Below are 20,057 nucleotides of genomic sequence, written 5' to 3'. Positions count from 1 at the left end.
CATGATAGTTGTTAATTCACAGCCCCCAGCCTGCCGGTGAAGCCAGGTCTTCATGGCCTTATGTAAAACCATTAGGGTGGGAGCAGTATGGACTTCGGGAGGGCGGAGTTGATTCCATAGAGCTGGGGCAGCAACAGAGAAGGCTGTCCCCCATGGCTCCGTCAACATGCGTTGCTTAGTGGTCGACAGGACCTGAAGGAGGCCAACTCTGCTCTTATAGGTCTCTGGGAGGTATGCAGCAAGAGACAGTCCCGTAAATATATATAATTGGAAAATGTTTGCTGGCAACTGCAGTAAAAGTTAACCATCCCTCAGATTATGAAAAAGTCCAGTCAATTTATTTTACTTTAAATTCATTAAGGGGCAATTGATTATCAATGTTTACAATGAATTTGTACTGCAGTATTTTTAGGAGTAGTGCTATCTAGTCCTTACAAAGTGGAGATTATTATGTATTGGCATTTAAAAACAGTCTACACACACACACACACACACACACACACACACACACACACACACTGGATAGCTCTAGGCTGTTTTTTGTAATAATTGTAATATTTGTTATAATGTGTGTGTATACACACACACACATAACAAATTACAACTAAAGTTGTTAAACATTTGCTCCATCATGTATAGAATCATTCATTTAAGTATTCAGTATTTTAATACACAATACTGATAACCATGATGATATTTTGTCTTAATGTTAAGACAGTCATATTTCAACTTCTGATCATTTCATCCACATACTGATTTTAAAATATTATATAGTAATATGCATAATAATATTTTCCTGTTTCTAATTTCTATCTCTATTTAATTCTTGATAGCACAAATCTTATATTAATAAATACCCTATTTCTATCCATCTCTTGTCCGTCTTACTATTTCAATTCTTGTTGACTTTTTGACATGTTTTCCATACTCCTCCCCTTGATATTACCTCCATGCATCATCCATATTTGATCTAAATGAAATACCTTTTAACAGATCACATAAGAGTTGCAGATTTTTTTACATCCGAATCCATCTGATAAATTTGCTAAATTTTGAATTAGTATTTAAACATTTTTTCAACCTTTTAATGTTACATTAGTTGATATATTATGAAATATCCTAAAGGAGGTGCTGCCTTCCTACAATGTAGATGTACTGTAGATATATAATTCTATAGGGGAAATAAAGTTTCTTAATGAAAAGAGGAATATTTTTATCTGTCAGACTTCATATAGCTGGCAAGGCCAAAGAAGTAAGAAATGATATGGATTTCAATAAATTATTTTATGCCGGTGCAGGAGTAAATACAAAATAAACTATAATAATTGCCAGCTTGATTAAAGTAAATTAATTAAGATTAAATTATATTTTTGAATGAATCTGGGGGCTCAAATAGTCACAACCTAGACTGAATAGTTGTTGAAGAAATAATCTTTCAACTTCTCTTCTAAAACCTTCTAGTCTGTCATGCTTTCCTATAAATTATTAACTGAACTGCCTTCAGAAATAGAGTAAACTAGCAAAAGTGGGCTAATACAAACTTGCTAGGAAAGCATTAAGGATGGAGTTTAAAAGGTGGATGCTTTCATTTATATTATTGTTTGCTGCAAATCAGGAAACTTCTTGCTGAAGGTAAAAAATCAGATATATGTATGTTGTGGTTAAAATGTCACAATTTTTCAATAATTGTAAGGCAGTAGATACTGATATCCTAGGTTCAAAATTTATGTGTGTATCCTTCTGATTATGTCTTTATTTTTATGAATATATGTAAAGATGTATGATTGCATGCATCCGGAGAGGCCGAAAGTTGAGCTAGCAATCAAAATATTTTGGATAACAAGTTATCCAGGTGGGGGGGGGGGGGGGTTTGGGGGGAGGAAAAATGATCAATATAAGGTCATGTTTATCAGGCTATAACAGATCATTATACTGTACAATAAACCTCATATTACAAACACATTCATTTTAATTGCATTGTTTTGTAAGATTTTTTAAAGGATTGGTATTTATTCAATAGGCTTTAACATCACTTTAACAACTTCACTTTCCAGGATGTTTAGGTTTGATAAAGTGAACAAACCAAACTTTCCTACCTGAATATTAATACATTTCTTCTAGACAAAACTTGTGATTTCCCCAGTATAGAAAATGGAAGAATGGCACTCTATTATTATAGTTTTAAAAATTATTATTTTCCAATGAAGAAAGGTGAAAAGCTCTCATATACCTGCTTGGCTGGGTATTCAGCTGAAACTGGAAGTCAACGTGGAAGGGTAAACTGCACCAATGAAGGCTGGACACCAGTCCCCAAATGTTACAGTAAGTCCACATCCTTATCTTTTTAGTCTGGTTAGAAAAGAAATGTAGTATTTCTCATATAAGAAAATTTGAACGTCACACACGAAGTATAGCAAGGACATAGGTCACCAACCAGTGGTCCGTGGAGAAAACCTTGATGGTCCATGGATGGAGGAGCTGCTCCAGGATGATTAATGGCTAGTCCTGTGACTAGAGCTCTGGAATATTGGACTGACAAGGCAGTTCTTGGGGGGTTGGAAATATTTGCCATAGAATATAGGGAGAAAGAAAGAGGGGAGAGAAAAAGATGTCAGAGAGAGAGAGAGAGAGATGAGAGGCAAAGAGGGGGAGAGGGAGAGGGGAGAGAGATGAGAAGGAGTGAAAGGAGAGTGGGAAAGAGAGGGAGAGAAAGATGAGAGAAAGACAAAAGGGATTAGAGAAAGATGAGAGAGAAAGACAAAAGGAAGGGATTAGAGAAGGGGAGAGAGAAAGAAAGAAAGGGGGAAAGAGAGAGAGAGAAAAGGGGAGAGAATGCCTGAAGAACCCCATCCCATCACTGGGAGTCCAGGTGCTTCAGCAAGCGGTGCCTTGGAGTTGTAGTAGTGATCTGTGGAATTAAAATTATGAATGCAGTGGTCCCTGAGATCCAAAAGGTTGGGGACCCTTGAGCTAGGATGAACAATCTGTATATACAATTTGATAGTTAAATAACTGATTAAAAAAAGTTTCAGATTGCTGTCATGTGCCCATGGATGCTGCAACTGTGAGCTAATTGCCAAACATCTGAAATTTAATCACTTGACAGTGTGGATGGATATGGCAGGATGGGTCATAAGTACCTTTTGGAGGAGTTTGTTGTAACTTTGAATAGTTATTAAGTATCCAGTAAGTAAGCAAGGATGATCTGTAGATTTCTCAAGCTATTAACATGGCTTCTTGATGTATGGAATTTGGTTAAGTGACTATGGGTCCTTTCTATAATATAATTCTTGCCATGTATGAGTTTAACTTTTATGAACAAAGGAAAAATCTATAACATTTTTCTCCTCTTTTTCTTTAACACACTAAAGAGAAATGCATCCAACCTACTTTAGATAATGGTGTTTTTTCTGATACAAAATTATCTTATGACATCTGGGAAAACTTGAAATATAGTTGCAATTCAGGCTACCAAACTCCAGAAGGCAAGAGGAATGCAAGTATACAATGTCTTCAAGATGGATGGTCAGTTCAGCCACAGTGTATGGAAGCCACTAAAGAACCCTTAGGTATGTAGGCAACCCATGAGCCTCTGGATCATTGTTTCAAACATATTTCCTTTTTTAAAAAAATGAATGACCACAGGTAGATAAAAAAAGAAATCCATTGAGTTTCCTTGAGGGAAGATGAGGGTAACCACTGAAACCCTTCCTTCCTCCCTCCCTTCCTCCCTCCCTCCCTTCCCTCCCTCCCTCCCTTCCCACTTTTATCACTCTCTGCAAGTTGCAGAAATTTTCATCCTTTAAAAAGTCTTGCAAAGATTGAAGATGCAATTCTGGGCAGCCTTAGAACTACTTACAAAGAACCTGCCAAATAACCCAAGAGACCAACAGAATTAATTGATCAGCTGAAGTCAATTAATCTGGGGAAAAAATATTTTGAGTTATTTTGACTATGCTACACCTTTCTTAATTTATGACAAACTCATTGCTTCTATATGTAGGTTTTGCTCCAGGTAACTTAAAGTGTTAGTGAATTAAAAACTAAAACAACAATAAATATGAGGGTTATTGGAAAAGTAAGGTTACAAGGCATGTAGCTCTCATGGGGAATGTTCATGGAGGAAGTTGGTATTACTACCATGTAGCGGGAAGCCAGTGGAAGAGAATGAGCAGAGCCATGGTCAGTAGATCATCGACTGGCATTGTGATGAAGGTTAGAGAGGAGAGTCCTCATTCCATTTCCCTCCAAGTGCGAAGAGCGCGCTGTAATAAGTTACCTGAATGCTATGGGCATGAATGTTGCTGCGATGGGTGCCCAAGATGCTTACTGAAGTGCACAAAATTGACAGCGTCAGTGCCACCCAAGAATTTCTTGACCATTTCAAGATTGAAGGCGAGGCTTTTCTCAACTGTATAATGACAGGAAAGAAACTTGGACTTATTACCATACTGCAGAGAGCAAACCTCAATCAATGCTATGGCACCATACCCAATCTCCTTCAGCCAAAAAATTCAAAACTCAGCAATCAGTGAGAAAAATCTTGGGCACCCATCACGCACAAATCTTGGGCACACATTGCAGCAGCGTTCACGTCCTTAACATTCAGGTAGCGTATTACAGTGCACACTTTGCACTTGGAGGGAAACATAATGAGGACGCTCATCTCAAACCTTCGCCACAATGCCAGTTGATGATCTATTGACCACTGGCACTGCTTGTTTGCTTCCACTGGCTTCCCACTACACGATAATAATACCAACTTCCCCTGCGAACATTCTCTGGGAGAGCCACATGCCTTGTATCCTTACTTTCCGGATAACCCTTGTATAATGATATCCATATCTTATATTGTTTTCTGCACAACCTATTTTCCCACTTTCCTTTTTTCATTGATTGTTTGGTTTTTCTGTTATTTGTTTTCAGGAACTTGCTTAGCTCCTGATCTGTTGTATGGTCACTATCCTACAGTGCAGAGAGTGTTCAGTTTGAATGACAAGCTCAACTATGAATGCCTGGATGGATATGTTACAGTCGGAGGAAACACAACAGAAGAAGTGATATGTCAGATTCAAGGGTGGTCTCTTGTTCCCAAATGTACTAGTAAGTTAATTCACGGGAAAAACAACATTCCTAATTAGCTGATATCGGTCAATACTGCAAAATAGATCATTTATTCATGTTCATTCTTATTTTACCTTGCTTTTTAGAATCAGAGTGTTTATCTCGAAAACCTGTTGAACATGGAAAGGTTTATCCCATGAAAAGCACTTATGAAGAAGGAGATGTAATTCAGATTATCTGTTTGGAAAATTATACTTTAAGAGGATCTGACTTAATTCAGTGTTATTATTTTGGCTGGTATCCGGAATTTCCAATATGTGAAGGTACTTCTTTTATATGACTCATAGATCCCTATAACTTTGTTTGGTAATTTGTATAATTGCCCATCTCACAAACATGAGTCTGGTGCACAAATCAAGAAAAAGCTTAACAAAAATCTATTAAAGACAGTTTTAAAAAATTGAAAGTCATTTAGAAATCCATCTGCAAGACAGTTCACCCAATTTTCCTAGCAACAGAACTACTTTGCAGGTTCCATGTCTTCTGTACATTACTGGATCCTCACAGCCACATGGTAAAGCCATGTTTTCAGGCCCTTCAGTAAAGTCAGCAAGGTCAGGGCCAATCTCTTTTTTTGGGGGGTGGGGTGGGGGTGGGGGGAGTTGCAGGAATGATCTTTCAAGGGTAGGTTCCACATCAGAAAAGTCTCCTACTGGGGCCCATTAGATGGATTTCCTGTTTATAGCACCTTTTTGCCAGACTTAATGGAATGGGCAGATGTGATTGGGGAGAGACAGTGCCTTAGAAAAACTGGTCCCATACTTAAAGTTCAAACATGCAAGTGCTCTCTTCGTAGGATGTCCTATTAAATTTGCATTCTAATAGAGCATATGTTAAATCAACTTTGAGATTGGTCAGACAGGAAATTATTTGGCTGGCTTCAGAATCAGATTCGGATTCCAGGACTTAAAGAGCAGGTCATTTTGCCATTAGCAATAAAGACTTGCTGTTCAAGAGACATAGCCCACAAACAGTTAAAACTCTGGGGACAGAGTAGAAGTTGTTAGAGCAACCTGGTTTATTGGACAAGAGTTAAGCTTTAACCATAGAATTAAGTCTACCAGCCATACATAACCCTCTATCTTGGTAGAACAACCTCCATTAATATTTTCATTATACAATATACTGCTTTTCCCTATGCTTCATCAAAATCAATGATTATGTAACTTGCTTTAAATACATTGCAGAAATAGTTAGGAGGGAAAATTATACTGAATTTCCTTCTCTATATACAGTATGTTTATCTTTTACAATTATTTTTTCCAAGTAGGTGTGTTTTACATTTTCGTTAAGGTTACTTTGATTTTGCTTCACTTATTATCTTTGAAAATAGTAGTACAGTATTTTGTAGTGTGATGTAGGGCGATGATGTAAGTGTGATGAGTTTGATTTTTTTTCTAGGGAAAAAAAGATGTTTTGTGTCTGTTTTAGTCCTCAGATTTCTTTGGACAAGACTTTTCTGAAAAAATATACCATAAAGCTTTTACTAAAACAAAATAGTATGTTGTTGTTTATTATTTTATTATTCTGATTACAGAAAGAAGAAACAAATGCCCTCCCCCACCCCATCCCCCAAATACCAGATTGCTAACTAATTTAAAAACCTACCGTCATGGAGACATGATACTTTATCAGTGTGAGCGTTCATTCCAGCTTAATGGAAGTAGAGAAATCAGATGTGAGAATGGGAAATGGACTTCACCTCCCAAATGCATAGGTCTGACTCTAAATATTAGTGTTAAATAATTATATAATGTAAGACAGAATTTTACTATATAGTGCAATTCCTATGTTGTGTATTTTCTCTTCAAATATAAATGTGATATGCATTCAGGGATATTTACTAATCCAAAATAGAGTATTCTAGATATCAGACATTCTTGATAGCCAGTTTCAGATCTGAAAACTTTCAGATATTTCTGTAAGATTATCTTTATTCCTGGAACTAAAAACTGTCCCTTTTCTAAGTCAAAGACACAGTAGAAAATGGATTGGTAACAAGCAAATCCTTTTGCTGAATTCTGAATTTTCCTAGCTATGACTTTGGCTCTATTAAAATTAACATGTTAAGAAAGAGAAAAGGGAAATTTGTAACTTAAAAATGCAAGAGGATTGAAATGCCATTTACAGTATGCATGTAATAATTTTGATAAAGTATAGTTGAGCATCATTAGATTGTTACTGTTGTATTTCTGTTTCCATCATTTTATTTCTCAGATGTGGGCAGGATATTGACCACAGAAGATTACCGGACTGTAGAAACTGATGGAAACTGCAATTCCCCTCCTGTAGTTAGAAATAGTATTACTGTTAATAACATTGGGCTGTTGGCAAGTTACAACCCTGGATCTTTAGTGGAATATGCATGCCATCCTTTACATATAATGAAAGGATCCAATACAGTTCATTGTATCCATGGAGCTTGGACTGAGCCACCAACTTGTTTAGGTAAACCTGGGAGAATAAATACTGTACATTATATAAATGGTTAAATTGAAGAATACTGTGATATCCTGAATAAATGATGTAATGCCAGATCTTAATATTTGTAAATTTTAAGATAGTTGCCAGCTTTCATTTGAAGACCTTCTGAAATATTTCTAGACAGCAGATATGTACTACAGGAATATTGAGAACAGTTATCATGGACATTTCCCCCCACTATGATGAATGAGCTCAGAACTTTGTGTTAAAAGTTCCCATCTCCCATAAGCCAACATATATCATCTTTTTATTTTATATAAAATTATGTGTTATATTATTCTGCAGCAAAGACATTTGCTTGAAAGACCACTATATTGTATTACTATTGTATGAAATGTTTATTTACAAATTAGACTAAAGAAACATGCAGCATTATGTTTCAATAAAACCTGATTATTCTTTAAAAGTATAATAGGTTGTTTTTCTCCAAAAAATTCCTCTCCAAAACCACTTGAAACTGATTGCTTGAAGTGTGGTTAAAAGAAAACATTTGACCAGCATAGTTAATATTCAACAGGTATTTGAACATATTATTTGGTTATCCCAACTGATATATCTTCATTTTATAAGAAATAACTAACAATAGATCAGTTCTGCCCATGATACATTTTGTGTTATGGATTGAGTTGCTGCAATGTTAATAATACATGAAATAATTAATCAGGTATTTTATTCATTCATTCATTCATTCATTCATTCATTCATTCATTCATTCATTGGACTTTTATGCTGCCCCTTTCTGGGGACCATGATTCTGCAATTATTGTTGATCACTACAAAGCTTTATTCTCTAAGGCAGGAGACTATAAAAGGCAGCAAATCATTGCTGACCATAAATGAAAATTAGTTCCCATCTCCTAATATCAACAATCAACTAGATTTGAGCTTTGGTAAATTACTGAATACTAATAATGTTTTAATCACAGAATTTAACACATTATTGTTGACTCTTGTCTTACAGAGCCATGTTTAGCTAGGGAAGAAACTTTTGTCAGTTACAACCTAGAAATGAAATGGAAGCTTGAAGAAGAATGGTATTCCATACATGGTGAATCTATTGAATTTGTATGTAAACAAGGATATGTTTTACCACCCTTAGTCTCAGAATCCAAATTGCTGGTGCAATGTAATGATGGACAATTGAGATACCCTCAGTGTATTTCCAAAGGTAAAATTATGCTGTTCTTAGGAAAGGTTTTATTAGCAGTTTGGCAAATTCTAACATCCTCAGATAGCAACCATTTACAGTTATTGCAGTGATGAAAAGTATGACAAAAAAACTGTTTTAAGCCCAGTACTCTTCAACATCTTCATCAAAGATTTGGACGAGGGCATAGATGGGGACCTCATCAAATTTCAAGATGATACTAAGGTTGCAGGTATAAGCCAATTCTCCAGAAGATAGGTTTAAGATACAGAAGGATCTTGATAGACTTGAATATTGGGCACTATCTAACAAAATCAAATTCAGATGTGAAAAAAGCAAGGTTCCATGTTTAGACAAGAAAAACAAAATGCACAGGCACAGTATATGTAGTGCCTTGCTCAATAGTAGTAAATAACAACAACAACAACAACAACAACAATAATAATAGTAATACTAATAGTAATAATAATAAGTAGTAGTAGTAGTAATAGTGTGAAAGGGATCTTGGAGTCCTAGTGGACAACTATTTAAATATAAGCCAGCAGTGTGCTGAAGCTGCTAAAAAAGCCAACACAGTTCTAGGCTGCATAAACAGAGCAATAGAATCAAGATCACATGAAGTGTTAATACCACTTTATAATGCTTTACCTAATGCCTTACCTTGGAATACTGCATCCAGTTTTGGTCACTAGGATGTAAAAAAAGATGTTGAGATTCTAGAAACAGTGCAGAGAAGAGCGACAAAGATAATTAGGGGGTGGAGGTTACAACATATAAAGAAGCGTTGCTGGAATTGGGTATGTTTAGTTTAATGAAAAGGACTAGGAGTGACATGATTTGTTTATTGATTTGATTTTTATGCTGCCCTTCTCCTTAGACTCAGGGCGGCTTACAACAGGTTAGCAATAACACTTCTTAACAGAACCAGCCTATTGCCCCCACAATCTGGGTCCTCACTTTACCCACCTCGGAAGGATGGAAGGCTGAGTCAACCTTGAGCCGTTGGTAAGATCTGAACCGCTGACCTGCAGATCTAGTAGTCAGCTTTAGTGGTAATGTAGTACAGCACTCTACCTGCTGCACCACCCCTGCTCTTGATAGCAGTTTTCCAATATCCAAGGGGTTGCCATAAAGAATATGTGATCAAGCTATTCTCCAAAGCACCTGAGGGCAAGAAACAATGGATATAAAGTAATTGTTGTGGCTTGCCAGTAAGGAGGTTGGGGAGAACATAAGAAGAGCCATGCTGAATCAAGCCAAAGCCCATCGAGTCCAGCATTATGTGTCACACAGTGGCCCACCAATTGTCCATGGGGATCTTGAGCAGAAAGAGAAGGCAAGACCCTCCCTTTCCCTTGACCCCCAACAAGTGGTACTCAAGCGAATCCTGCCTGCCTCAACCAACATAGAGGCAGCACTTGGGAGGAACATAGGCCAGTTCTGGAGTCTGGGGAAGGTTCTGATGAGCGCTCTGTGTCAGAGACACAGAGCGCCAGGGCCAGGGCCATCCGACAATTATCAGCTACCTGTCAGTCAGAGATAAATGGGACTGAAGAACAGCTGGAGCCTGTTCCTAATGTGCACATGTGCAGAGCCGTCAGGAGAAGAGAACAAATAAGGAATAGAAGTCAACTCAGGAGTAAAGACACAAGGGGACTCTGAATGGCCCTCCCAAAGGAATAAATAGGAACAAAAGAAGAGTGGTGTTTGCAGGAGACAATTAGTTGGTTAATATGAAGATTTGCTTATCTGAGAGAATCCTTGCCAAATATTATTTGCAAGATGTACAGTATTGAGTCTGGAAGCTATTGGTCTGGCAACTATCCAAGGACTGAAAAGGTCTGTGGTTGCAATTCACCCTTGAAAGATTGTTTGCTAGATGTGCATACTAGGAATTCACATTCGCCAAATAAAAAAGGTGGGGGGGGGGTTTCGGGACAAAGAATCTTTTTCGTGATTTGGTGAAGCCTAGGTCAGAATAGTAATCAAGAAGAGAAGCATCCTAGAACTAAGGAGAAATTTGTTGACAGTTAATCACTAGAACAATTTGCCTCTAGAACGCTGGAAGTTTTTAACAAAAAATTGGATAACCATTTTTCTGAAGTGGTATAGGATTTCCTATCTAAGCAGGGAATTGGACTAGAATACCTTCAAGATCACTTCCAACTCTGTTATTCTATTCTATTCTATTCTAATTATGCAACCCATGCCCATATTTATGACCTTTGTAGTCCCATCCTCTCTCTTTCTTGTGTTCACCATTATAATTAGTTATTATAATCAGTTATTCTCTTGGGCCTAACCATTCCCTTAACCCTTTGCAGAGCAAAGAGATAGCCTAAATAAGTTATTTCTTCCTGGGCTGCTTTTCTCTCAATGTGTTTTCTCTAAAATGTATTTAACCACAAGTTAATAAGTTCAGCTCCATGATGTTAGTTAATTAGAATCATGGCCGGTTGGCAGTGTATGCCTAACCAGGTTTCACAGTAAAGATTTGTGAGTCTCCTTAAGGGGCTTGTGGCTTGCAGTTGCAAGCAAACTGGACCAGTGGTTCTGAATCTGTGGCCCGTGGACTTCTGCGGGTTGCACTGTCATCACAAGGAGTCAGCAAAGACTTAAATAAATATTATGATTTAAATCTGGAGTTATGTCTTGGGATATGTGGATATAGTCTGTGGCTACAAAAGATATCCATTGTCCATGGTGTTCTAGGCAAACAGCCAATGCTAATGAATTTTTAAAAATGTATATTCTTCACTGTGTGCATGATTATTCCTTTAGGTAAATATAAACAACAATTCTGTTCTTCCTAATTTTCCCAGTGCTGGAAGTGGTGGGGGAATGAGGAAAATGGGTTATGGATTTGTCCTTTTATTTGGCTTCCTCATGAATCAATTTATGAAAACTTTCCCTACTGTTTGGGCTCATCCAGCTGTTTGGGGCCATATCCTTCTTTTACTGCGAAGCAAAGAAAAAGCAAAGTAAAATTTCAAGCAAGTAATGTGATTCACATTGAATGGGGAAGCATTTTACCCCAATTTTATAGTTTACTACTAATAGAGATTGCAGCGAAAATTTGTGCAAAAGTACCTTTCCTCTCTCAATTTTAAAGCTGAATTTAACCATAAACATTGCTGTCTTTTGCTGCCTTTTCCCCCATTGTGTTTTGTAGGCTTAAATGCTAAATGTGGTCCTCCACCTTCCATAAAAAATGGGATTGTTATGGGCTCATTAACAGAAAATTATGAAGATGGTTCAACAATACAGTACAGTTGCAATGAATATCATGTTTTGCAAGGTTCCATAACAGTCTTTTGTTCAAGGAGCCAATGGACTACTCCACCTGTTTGTATAGGTATTGAATATTAGTGTTATCCTTATAAGACAATACAAATAGATACCAAATAAACATGCAGCTTCAATGCATTTCAATACATTTTGGAAAATCATTGGTGTCTTCATGCCTAAAATGGAGGGCCTTCAATGTAAAGTTTTCCAATTGCTGAATTATATTATCTAGCAATGAATTAGATGTTGCATTTATGAATTGCAATACTGGAATGAAAGCTCAGATTCGATATGTAACATCAATGAGAATAGACTTCTCTTGAGGAATGTTATTCTCATTCTGTGAACAGCTTGAATGTTAAATCATTCTGCATGCACAGAAGCATTACACACGCAAGCATGCACATGAACCAGTAGTGATGGGATTTTGAACCCATCACTGGTTCAGTAGCCTGAGTTTTGATTTAAAGGGTGGCATGTAATGATGTCTTCCTGATTCATGATTTGATAGTGGATGAGAGGGTTGATCTCGCATGTATTAGTGAAATCTGCTTGGGCATGGAAGAGTATATTCTCATCTCAGAAATGAGACTATCTGGGTTTCAACTGTCTTCCAGTTGCCATTCTTAGTGATGGAGTGACTATTGTTATCTGAGAGATGCTACTGACTTTCAGAGGCACTGCCCCACAGATAATCAGCTGTGAGGCACCACTGATAAGATTGGTTTCTAGAAATCAACCTTAATTGTTGCTGTTGTATCCTCATTTTGAGATTCCCTGCCTGAGCTGCTCAGTGTAGTAGACATGTTGGTGTCAGAGTTCCCCAGACTTACAATATTGGGGGACTTCAACTTGCTTTCCCTAAATATGGAGTAGGAAGCAGCTCAGAACCTCATGGCCACCATGTAAATCATAGATCTGATTTCACTCAGATTATTTTAAAGTCTGACTCACAGCAGTGGTGTTAATCCTTTGAGGTTGTCCAGACAGGAAACACAACAATGTGTAGCTCTATCTTCAAATTAGTAATCTAATGGAGTGAAAATGAACTCTTGATAATTCTAATTAATGAAGTTGTAGTTCATTAATATTTACATTTTATCAGATGCAATATAAAAAGAATCCTAGTATCTAAGTGAAATGTTCTATTACTGTGAGAAAAGCCCCCTTGTTCCCTCATATGACCCTTTGTTCTGGTAAGAGACTAGAAGAAAAGGTGTTACAAAACAAGTGTTACAAAAAAGGTGTTACAAAATAAAGATTACATACTAAAATGTATTTTGGCATGCTAATCAGCAGTTAACCTTAATAAACAGGATATGTTTGCCTCTAGAGAGGAATGGTTTATGGTCAATATGTTGGAGAATCAGGCAAGTTGACCTGATAAAGACATAAACTTGAAACATATAGTGGTTGTATAAGTGATTAATAATAATGGTCATCTGAAATGTTGGAAAGCAAACTACCATGAATAAGAGCCAAGTGATGTAAAAGCTTGCCAATACACATTATATAAAAGTATTGTGTAAGGGAGGAGTGGCTTGAAGGAGGAGGAATAAAGGTACAGAGATGGATGTACAATGGTACCTCTACTTACGAACTTAATTTGTTCTGTGACTAGGTTCTTAAGTAGAAAAGTCTGTAAGAAGAAGCAATTTTTGCTATAGGAATCAATGTAAAAGCAAATAATGCATGCAATTGGGGAAACCACAGGGAAGGTGGAGGCTCTGTTTCCTCCCAGGTGATTCCTAGAGAGGCCCCATGCAGGCTTCTCCCCGCCTTTTCCAGCCCTGTTTCCTCCCAGGAGATTCCTAGAGAGGCCACACAGAGGCTTCTCCCTGCTTTTTCCGGTTACAGTTTTGGGAGGCTCGGGTTTGTGAATGGAAAATGGTTCTTGGGAAAAGGAAAAAAAATCTTGAACACCCGGTTCTTATCTAGAAAAGTTTGTAAGTAGAGGCATTCTTAGGTAGAGGTACCACTGTATAAATATATGGCATTTTGTATTTGAAAGTTACCTCTGTGATATGGACATGTTTATCCTATCTCTCAGGTCCGCTCATGAATGAATGAATAAAAGCTTTTTATTTTATTATTCTTCTGGACTCCTGTTGATTGATCTCACAATTACATTTCATGGTATGGTAAAAAAAACCATATTGTGTTTATTTTCTAAAGAGCCATGCACGTTGTCACAGGAAGAGATGGCCAAAAAAAATTTGCTTTTGAGATGGAGTTTTGATAATCGACCTTATTTTCTTCATGGAGAATTTGTTGAATTTGTATGCAAAGCATACCACACTAGACTCCTATCAAATTCACCCTCTGATTTTAGAGTACAGTGTCAGAATGGACAACTATTTTATCCACAATGCGTTAGAAATAAAGGGTAAGCAAAACATTATCTGCAACCTCTTTTTATATTTTATGTAGTCCTATGTTTTCCTTATTCAAATGTATTTTAAGAATTAGGATATATTGGCTAACAAAATGGTATTGGAACAATGTATATTAAATATATTTATCCAAAGTGTTCAAACATGTATTGCTATCTCAAAAATATCAGTTTCCAAAGACTTCCTCTTTGGTTTTTTACATTCTGCCATAATTAGAAAAATAGAAGATTTTTATTTTTTAATTTACCAAAGCTCTGTTGAACCTGACATATTGGCAATATTAAAAACAAACATTTTCTTCTCTATTAAATTAAATAACTCTAACCAAGACTTAGCTGGATATAGAAGACTTAATGGATATTTATGCAATGTGTCTTGTAATTCTATAAAGCACCCTGTAAAATAGAGAAAGGGAAAGTATTCTACTACAGGTACATAAAATGAGATTAAAGCATCAGTCAGTGTCAATCTGTTCAAGAGTATGGAGAAAAAAACTTATTCCTATAAAATTCTTCCTTTTTTTGATAGGGTTCAGTTGTTTAAAAGTGCAGAATTTTGCAATAAATTACTTGGAAGTTACATTGGTTTATATAATCTCTCTCTCTCTCTTTTTAGTTGAACGGTACTGCTCTTTCCTGATTTGGGAATAATTAATCTTAATCCAAACTTTAGAAATACTGGTTATAATTATATACTTTATCTCTCTTTGTAAGTAATAATTAACTTTTTTTTTTAGATGAGAAAGTTGAAAAAAAAAACCTCAAGTGACTTCTCTGCCTCATATCGTGTTACAAGGAGCATGCAAATTAACTTTAGTACCTTTTTTTTACTGCTGCAATACTATAGTTACTCAGATTTATGGAAATAGCTGTTGATTTCAGCATGCAACATTTGAAGATGCTTACAAACAGAATCATTTTGATTTGGATCCTGATAAATAAACATTCATATTTATTACAATAAACAGATTTGCATTTACTTGCTTCATTTTTAAAAAATTACTAAAATTACAAAATTCCTTCAAGTTATTATTTTATTTTTCATTAATAATATACCTGAAAGGACTTTTTCATATCTGAGATTATTCAGCATGGTTCAGATACTCTTATGTGACACAGTAACAGCAGATTTATTAACCACAGTCATTTTATCAATCAAGCCTTTTCAGAGTGAAGGTTCATTCTCTGAGCTTGTTAAAAAACATTTGCTTAACATAATAAAACGTGTATATTAGGATGCACTTTTTCTAATGCAGAAATCTTATTGGCCTTCGTGCACTGTAACTTCGTCCACTGTACAATTCCAGTGGGAATTTTAATTGCTATGATTGTACATAGAGAAATGTAGGAACTCTATGAAAAAAAGTCAAGAGCAGAATCTTGGCTTTCAGATTTGAGTGGTTCATTGCAAGAACAACAGTTGAGGTAGACAAATTGTCTTCACCCTACATTTCCACTTCCAGGAATAAAGAAAACACCTATATGAATGCTTTGCTATTTCATCCCTAGCAACTTCTTGAACAACAGGTAGTGTTTCTTGGATAGGGATATTTGAAGATCAGGTGTCAAGATGAATTATAATCTAGTATCTGTCTCCCTTTTATATATCACTGGAAATAATAAGCAATCAAACTTTTCCAGATAATTTCTTCATTCTATGGCCACCCCTCACAATTGTGAGCAACATACAAGACTAACAAAGATTCTTAATTGGTTGCACTTTTCATGTGGTTCTGTGATTGAATTTAGCAACTCAATATGCATAACTCATCTGCTGTGTTAGTCATATTTATTATTATTATTATTATTAATAATAATAATAATAATAATAATAATAATAATAATAATAATTGGATTTGTATGCCGCCCCTCTCCGCATGGGCGGTTATTACCTACCATGAGGTAGTATGCCCGACGGCCACATCATGAGAAGTGCTCTGCTTATCATAGAAGACATTAGCAATAGTACATAGATTTATATACTACCCCATTGTGCTTTACAACACTCTCGAGGTGGTTTATAATTTGCATTTTGCCTCCAACAATCTGGGCCCTCATTTTACTGAAGAATGGAAGGCTGAGTCAACTTTGAGCTCCATCAGGACTCATCTCAAAATTTGCCTGCAATACACTTTGCCTGGACTCTTCATTCTTACATTTTCACTCTATTGAAACCAGTACACGCTGAGGGAAAGGTAAGAAGACACAGCCCACTCTAAATGGACCAAGATAAAACAAACATAAAGACTTCATCTTATTGCTGCACTATTCAAAACACTTTCTTGCTGCATCCATGATTGGGGTAAGTCCTGCCTGGCTGGCAAAATTGCTGAATGAGATTATTAAAGCAGTTGGTGTAATCAGATAAAGAAGGTGGCAGAATCTGTCATCATCCAACAAACAGAATAGCTAGCTGGTCATTCAAAAGTATAGTCTGATGTTTTTGAACCACTCTTGCTGCCAAAAGACTGCTTCAAACTGTGGAGGGATCTTACTGTTTGAGAACCAGTCATTTTTTGCTAGTAATATGTGCTCTGTTGTAGTTATTATGTATTAATGTCAGGTATAAGCAAAACAGGTAATTTAGTGCTGCCAAAATGAAACATTCCCTCCATATATTGCAGTGGTTGCAAGCAGCACAGAACTGTCTTTTAAGCACAACTGAGAGTTTTCCAGTAATGGGAAGTCTGTTCAATTCCCAATACCACTACATTAGATTCAGTGACGGCCTGCTACTGGAACGGTAAGGTGCTATGTTCCGGTAGCTGTGTCCCTGATGTGTGCCCCTGCATGCCCACGTGAGATTTGGCTTTTGTGCATGTGCAGAAAGTGAAATCTCATGTGAAGGCACTCACACAAGTGAGATTTTGGTGATTTTTGACAATTTTTGCATGCGCAGAAGCAAAAATATTGGTGAAAATTACCAAAATCTTGCTCTCGTGCACGTCCTCGTGCAAGATTTCACTTGCACATGTGCGGAAGCCAAATCTTGCACTGATAGGTGTGCACGCACACGCCAGACATGTGTGCACTGAAGACAGCCTCGGAAGGCACACTGGTAGCGCCGAAGATGGCAGTACTTCACTGATTACATTGTCTCATATACAGAAAGAATCATCTTCTTTACCCTGACTTTGGCCTTCAATTCCAGGGTTTCTAACGGAGGGAATAAACTGACTCCATGTAAGTGCTTGCTTATCAATTGTCTCACACAACAACCATTCAAATGATGACAATTCTAGAAAAAAAAAACCCTTTGTGATCAATTCTCATAATTACAATTTTTGAATTCCTGCAGACACATGATCACCAATTGCATGGTTCACAACCAGCTTATGACAAGCAGAATTAATACAAAAGGTAGAATTAAAATCATAAATTACAATCAAGATTTCTTTTTTTGCTCACTAATCACTTAAAGTGGTCTTGTTTAAAAACTGAAGGGGAAGTAAGCTCATAAGCCTAGCTGCCACCCATGTGATTTTCTGCTTGGCTATCATATTATTCCATGGCAGAGATGCTAATCTCAATAGTGGTTACTAAGTGAGGACTATTTGTATCTAAAATATCAATATCACTCCTGCCTTTACTTGTGTGGGTGAATAACTCCGCTGGTCCCTTTCTCAGTCTTGCCCACTGCATCATCGGTTGATAGAAATTTGGCCTCAAAACTCAAAGATCTCAAGTTTGGTGGGGAGCTATTAAGAACTTTATTTGGAACATGTTTACTTTTGCAAATAGGTTTCTTTACCTACTCCAAAATGCAAATCACCAAGTAATTCAGGCAAAGCAAAAGGATTTATTAAGGAGGATCAAGTTGTTGCAGAAATTAGTTATATAGTAGCTAGTCCACAAGGGCTAGGAGTGACATGATAGTATTCCAGCATTTGAGGGGCTGCCTTAAAGAAGAAGGGGTTAACTTATTTTTCAAAGCACCAAAAGGCAAGAAAAGAAAAAATGGATGGAAACTAGTCAAAGAGAGAAGCAATCTGGAATTAAGAAGACACTTCCTAACAGTGAGAACAATTAACCAGAGGAATGGCTTGCCTTCAGAAATTGTGGGTGCTCCATCTTGGGAGGCTTTTAAGAAGAGATTGGGCAGTCACTTGTCTGAAATGGTATAGAGTCTCCTGCTTGAGGAGGGGGTTGGACTAGAACACCTCCAAGGTCTCTTCCAACTCTATTCTGATTATTCTGATTATAATAAATGTCCATTATTGAAACAAATAATGGACATTTTTCTATGTAGGTTAAAAGGCAAGTGATCAAAGAACAAAAGACTGGTTACATGTCAGAACAATAGAAAACATTATTCTACATAACATTCCAGAAGTGACATATTTATAGAATAGAATTAGAATTGAATAGGATAGAATTTTATTTTTATTGGCCAAGTGTGATTAGACACACAGGGAATTTGTATTGGTATGTAGCATATGGGTTACATTTCCCTTTCCCTTTCGTTATCTTTCTTAAAACTTAAAATTGTATTCATGGACTTTCAGAATACACTCTCCATTGTTTAGTAATGAAAAAACAAATGGCCTGGACTAAGGGGGGAAAAAAATCCTTGGAAGTTTTTTTTTTTTAAAAAAGGCCTAGACCAGTGATGGCGAACCTATGACACGGGTGCCACAGTTGGCACACAGAGCCATATCTGCTGGCACGCAAGCCATTGCCCTAGCTCAGCTCCAATGTGCATGTGCGCAGGCCAGCTGATTTTTGGCTCACACAGAGGCTCTGGGAGGGCGTTTTTGGCTTCCAGAGAGCCTCCGGGGAGATGGGGGAGGTCATTTTTACCCTCCCCCAGCTCCAGGGAAGCTTTTGGAGCCTGGGGAGGGCCGAACACGAGCCTACTTGGCCCACCAGAAGTTGGGAAGCAGGCCATTTCCGGCAGCAGAGGACCTCCAGGAGGTGAGGGAAGCTGTTTTCGCCCTCCTCAAGCATTGAATTATGGGTGTGGGCACTTGTGCATGCACGACAGCGCACACCCACAATCTTTTGGCACGCGAGGAAAAAATTGTTTGCCATCATTGGCCGAGAATGTTATGCTAAAAAACACCAATATCACCTTTTAAAATGTTAAAAATGAAGCCTAAAATTCTAAGTAACCTATCACTTTTCCCCCAGGAAGAGGAGGAAGAATACTAAGAAGTAATAAAAGTATTTCTTAGAACATATTTTTTTTTTACTCTGCCCCTTCCTATTTGTGTAGGAAAGCTTGGCTAGCCCGTCTCACTTCCTAATTCTCTAATTGGCCTTACTCTCACAGTTATGGCTTATTTAATTGTTTTATTTTTTATTTTTACTTAAGGGAAGCCTTAAACTAAGGGTAGGGAGAAGCCTTAAAGGCAAAACAGATCACTTTTTAAAGTAGAAAGATTCTTATTTAGAATGTGTATGTGTACTATATCTAGTAAACAGCAGTGAACATACACACAAATATATTATCCTATATCCAAAATACAATGTATCTTTTATTTTATGCACACTGAAAGCATTGTATGTTGTATGAATTAGGTTAGGAATTTCAAGTCTGCTTTCCATAGACCTTTCCTTTGACAAATTCTGAAAAACATTTGTCTTGGGTAAGTATTGCATATTGCTTAATACTTTATCATG

The 20,057-nt window shown here is 36.9% G+C and overlaps 1 protein-coding gene across 1 annotated transcript; it reads left to right on the top strand.

The window, feature by feature from the left end:
- The first annotated feature begins 1,561 nt into the window (after positions 1-1,561).
- On the top strand, positions 1,562-15,400 carry LOC139165774 (coagulation factor XIII B chain-like). The gene is given in 12 exon segments (XM_070749017.1): positions 1,562-1,609; positions 1,611-1,632; positions 2,122-2,322; positions 3,372-3,569; positions 4,927-5,103; positions 5,211-5,387; positions 6,662-6,841; positions 7,342-7,572; positions 8,570-8,776; positions 11,928-12,110; positions 14,219-14,429; positions 15,173-15,400. Coding segments are annotated over 12 exon segments (1,839 nt in total). The 3' UTR covers positions 15,177-15,400.
- The last annotated feature ends 4,657 nt before the right edge of the window (positions 15,401-20,057 follow it).

This window comes from Erythrolamprus reginae, chromosome 3 (assembly GCF_031021105.1).
Source record: "Erythrolamprus reginae isolate rEryReg1 chromosome 3, rEryReg1.hap1, whole genome shotgun sequence".
Lineage (NCBI taxonomy): Eukaryota > Metazoa > Chordata > Lepidosauria > Squamata > Dipsadidae > Erythrolamprus > Erythrolamprus reginae.
This window is presented reverse-complemented; position numbering and strand designations above follow the sequence as displayed.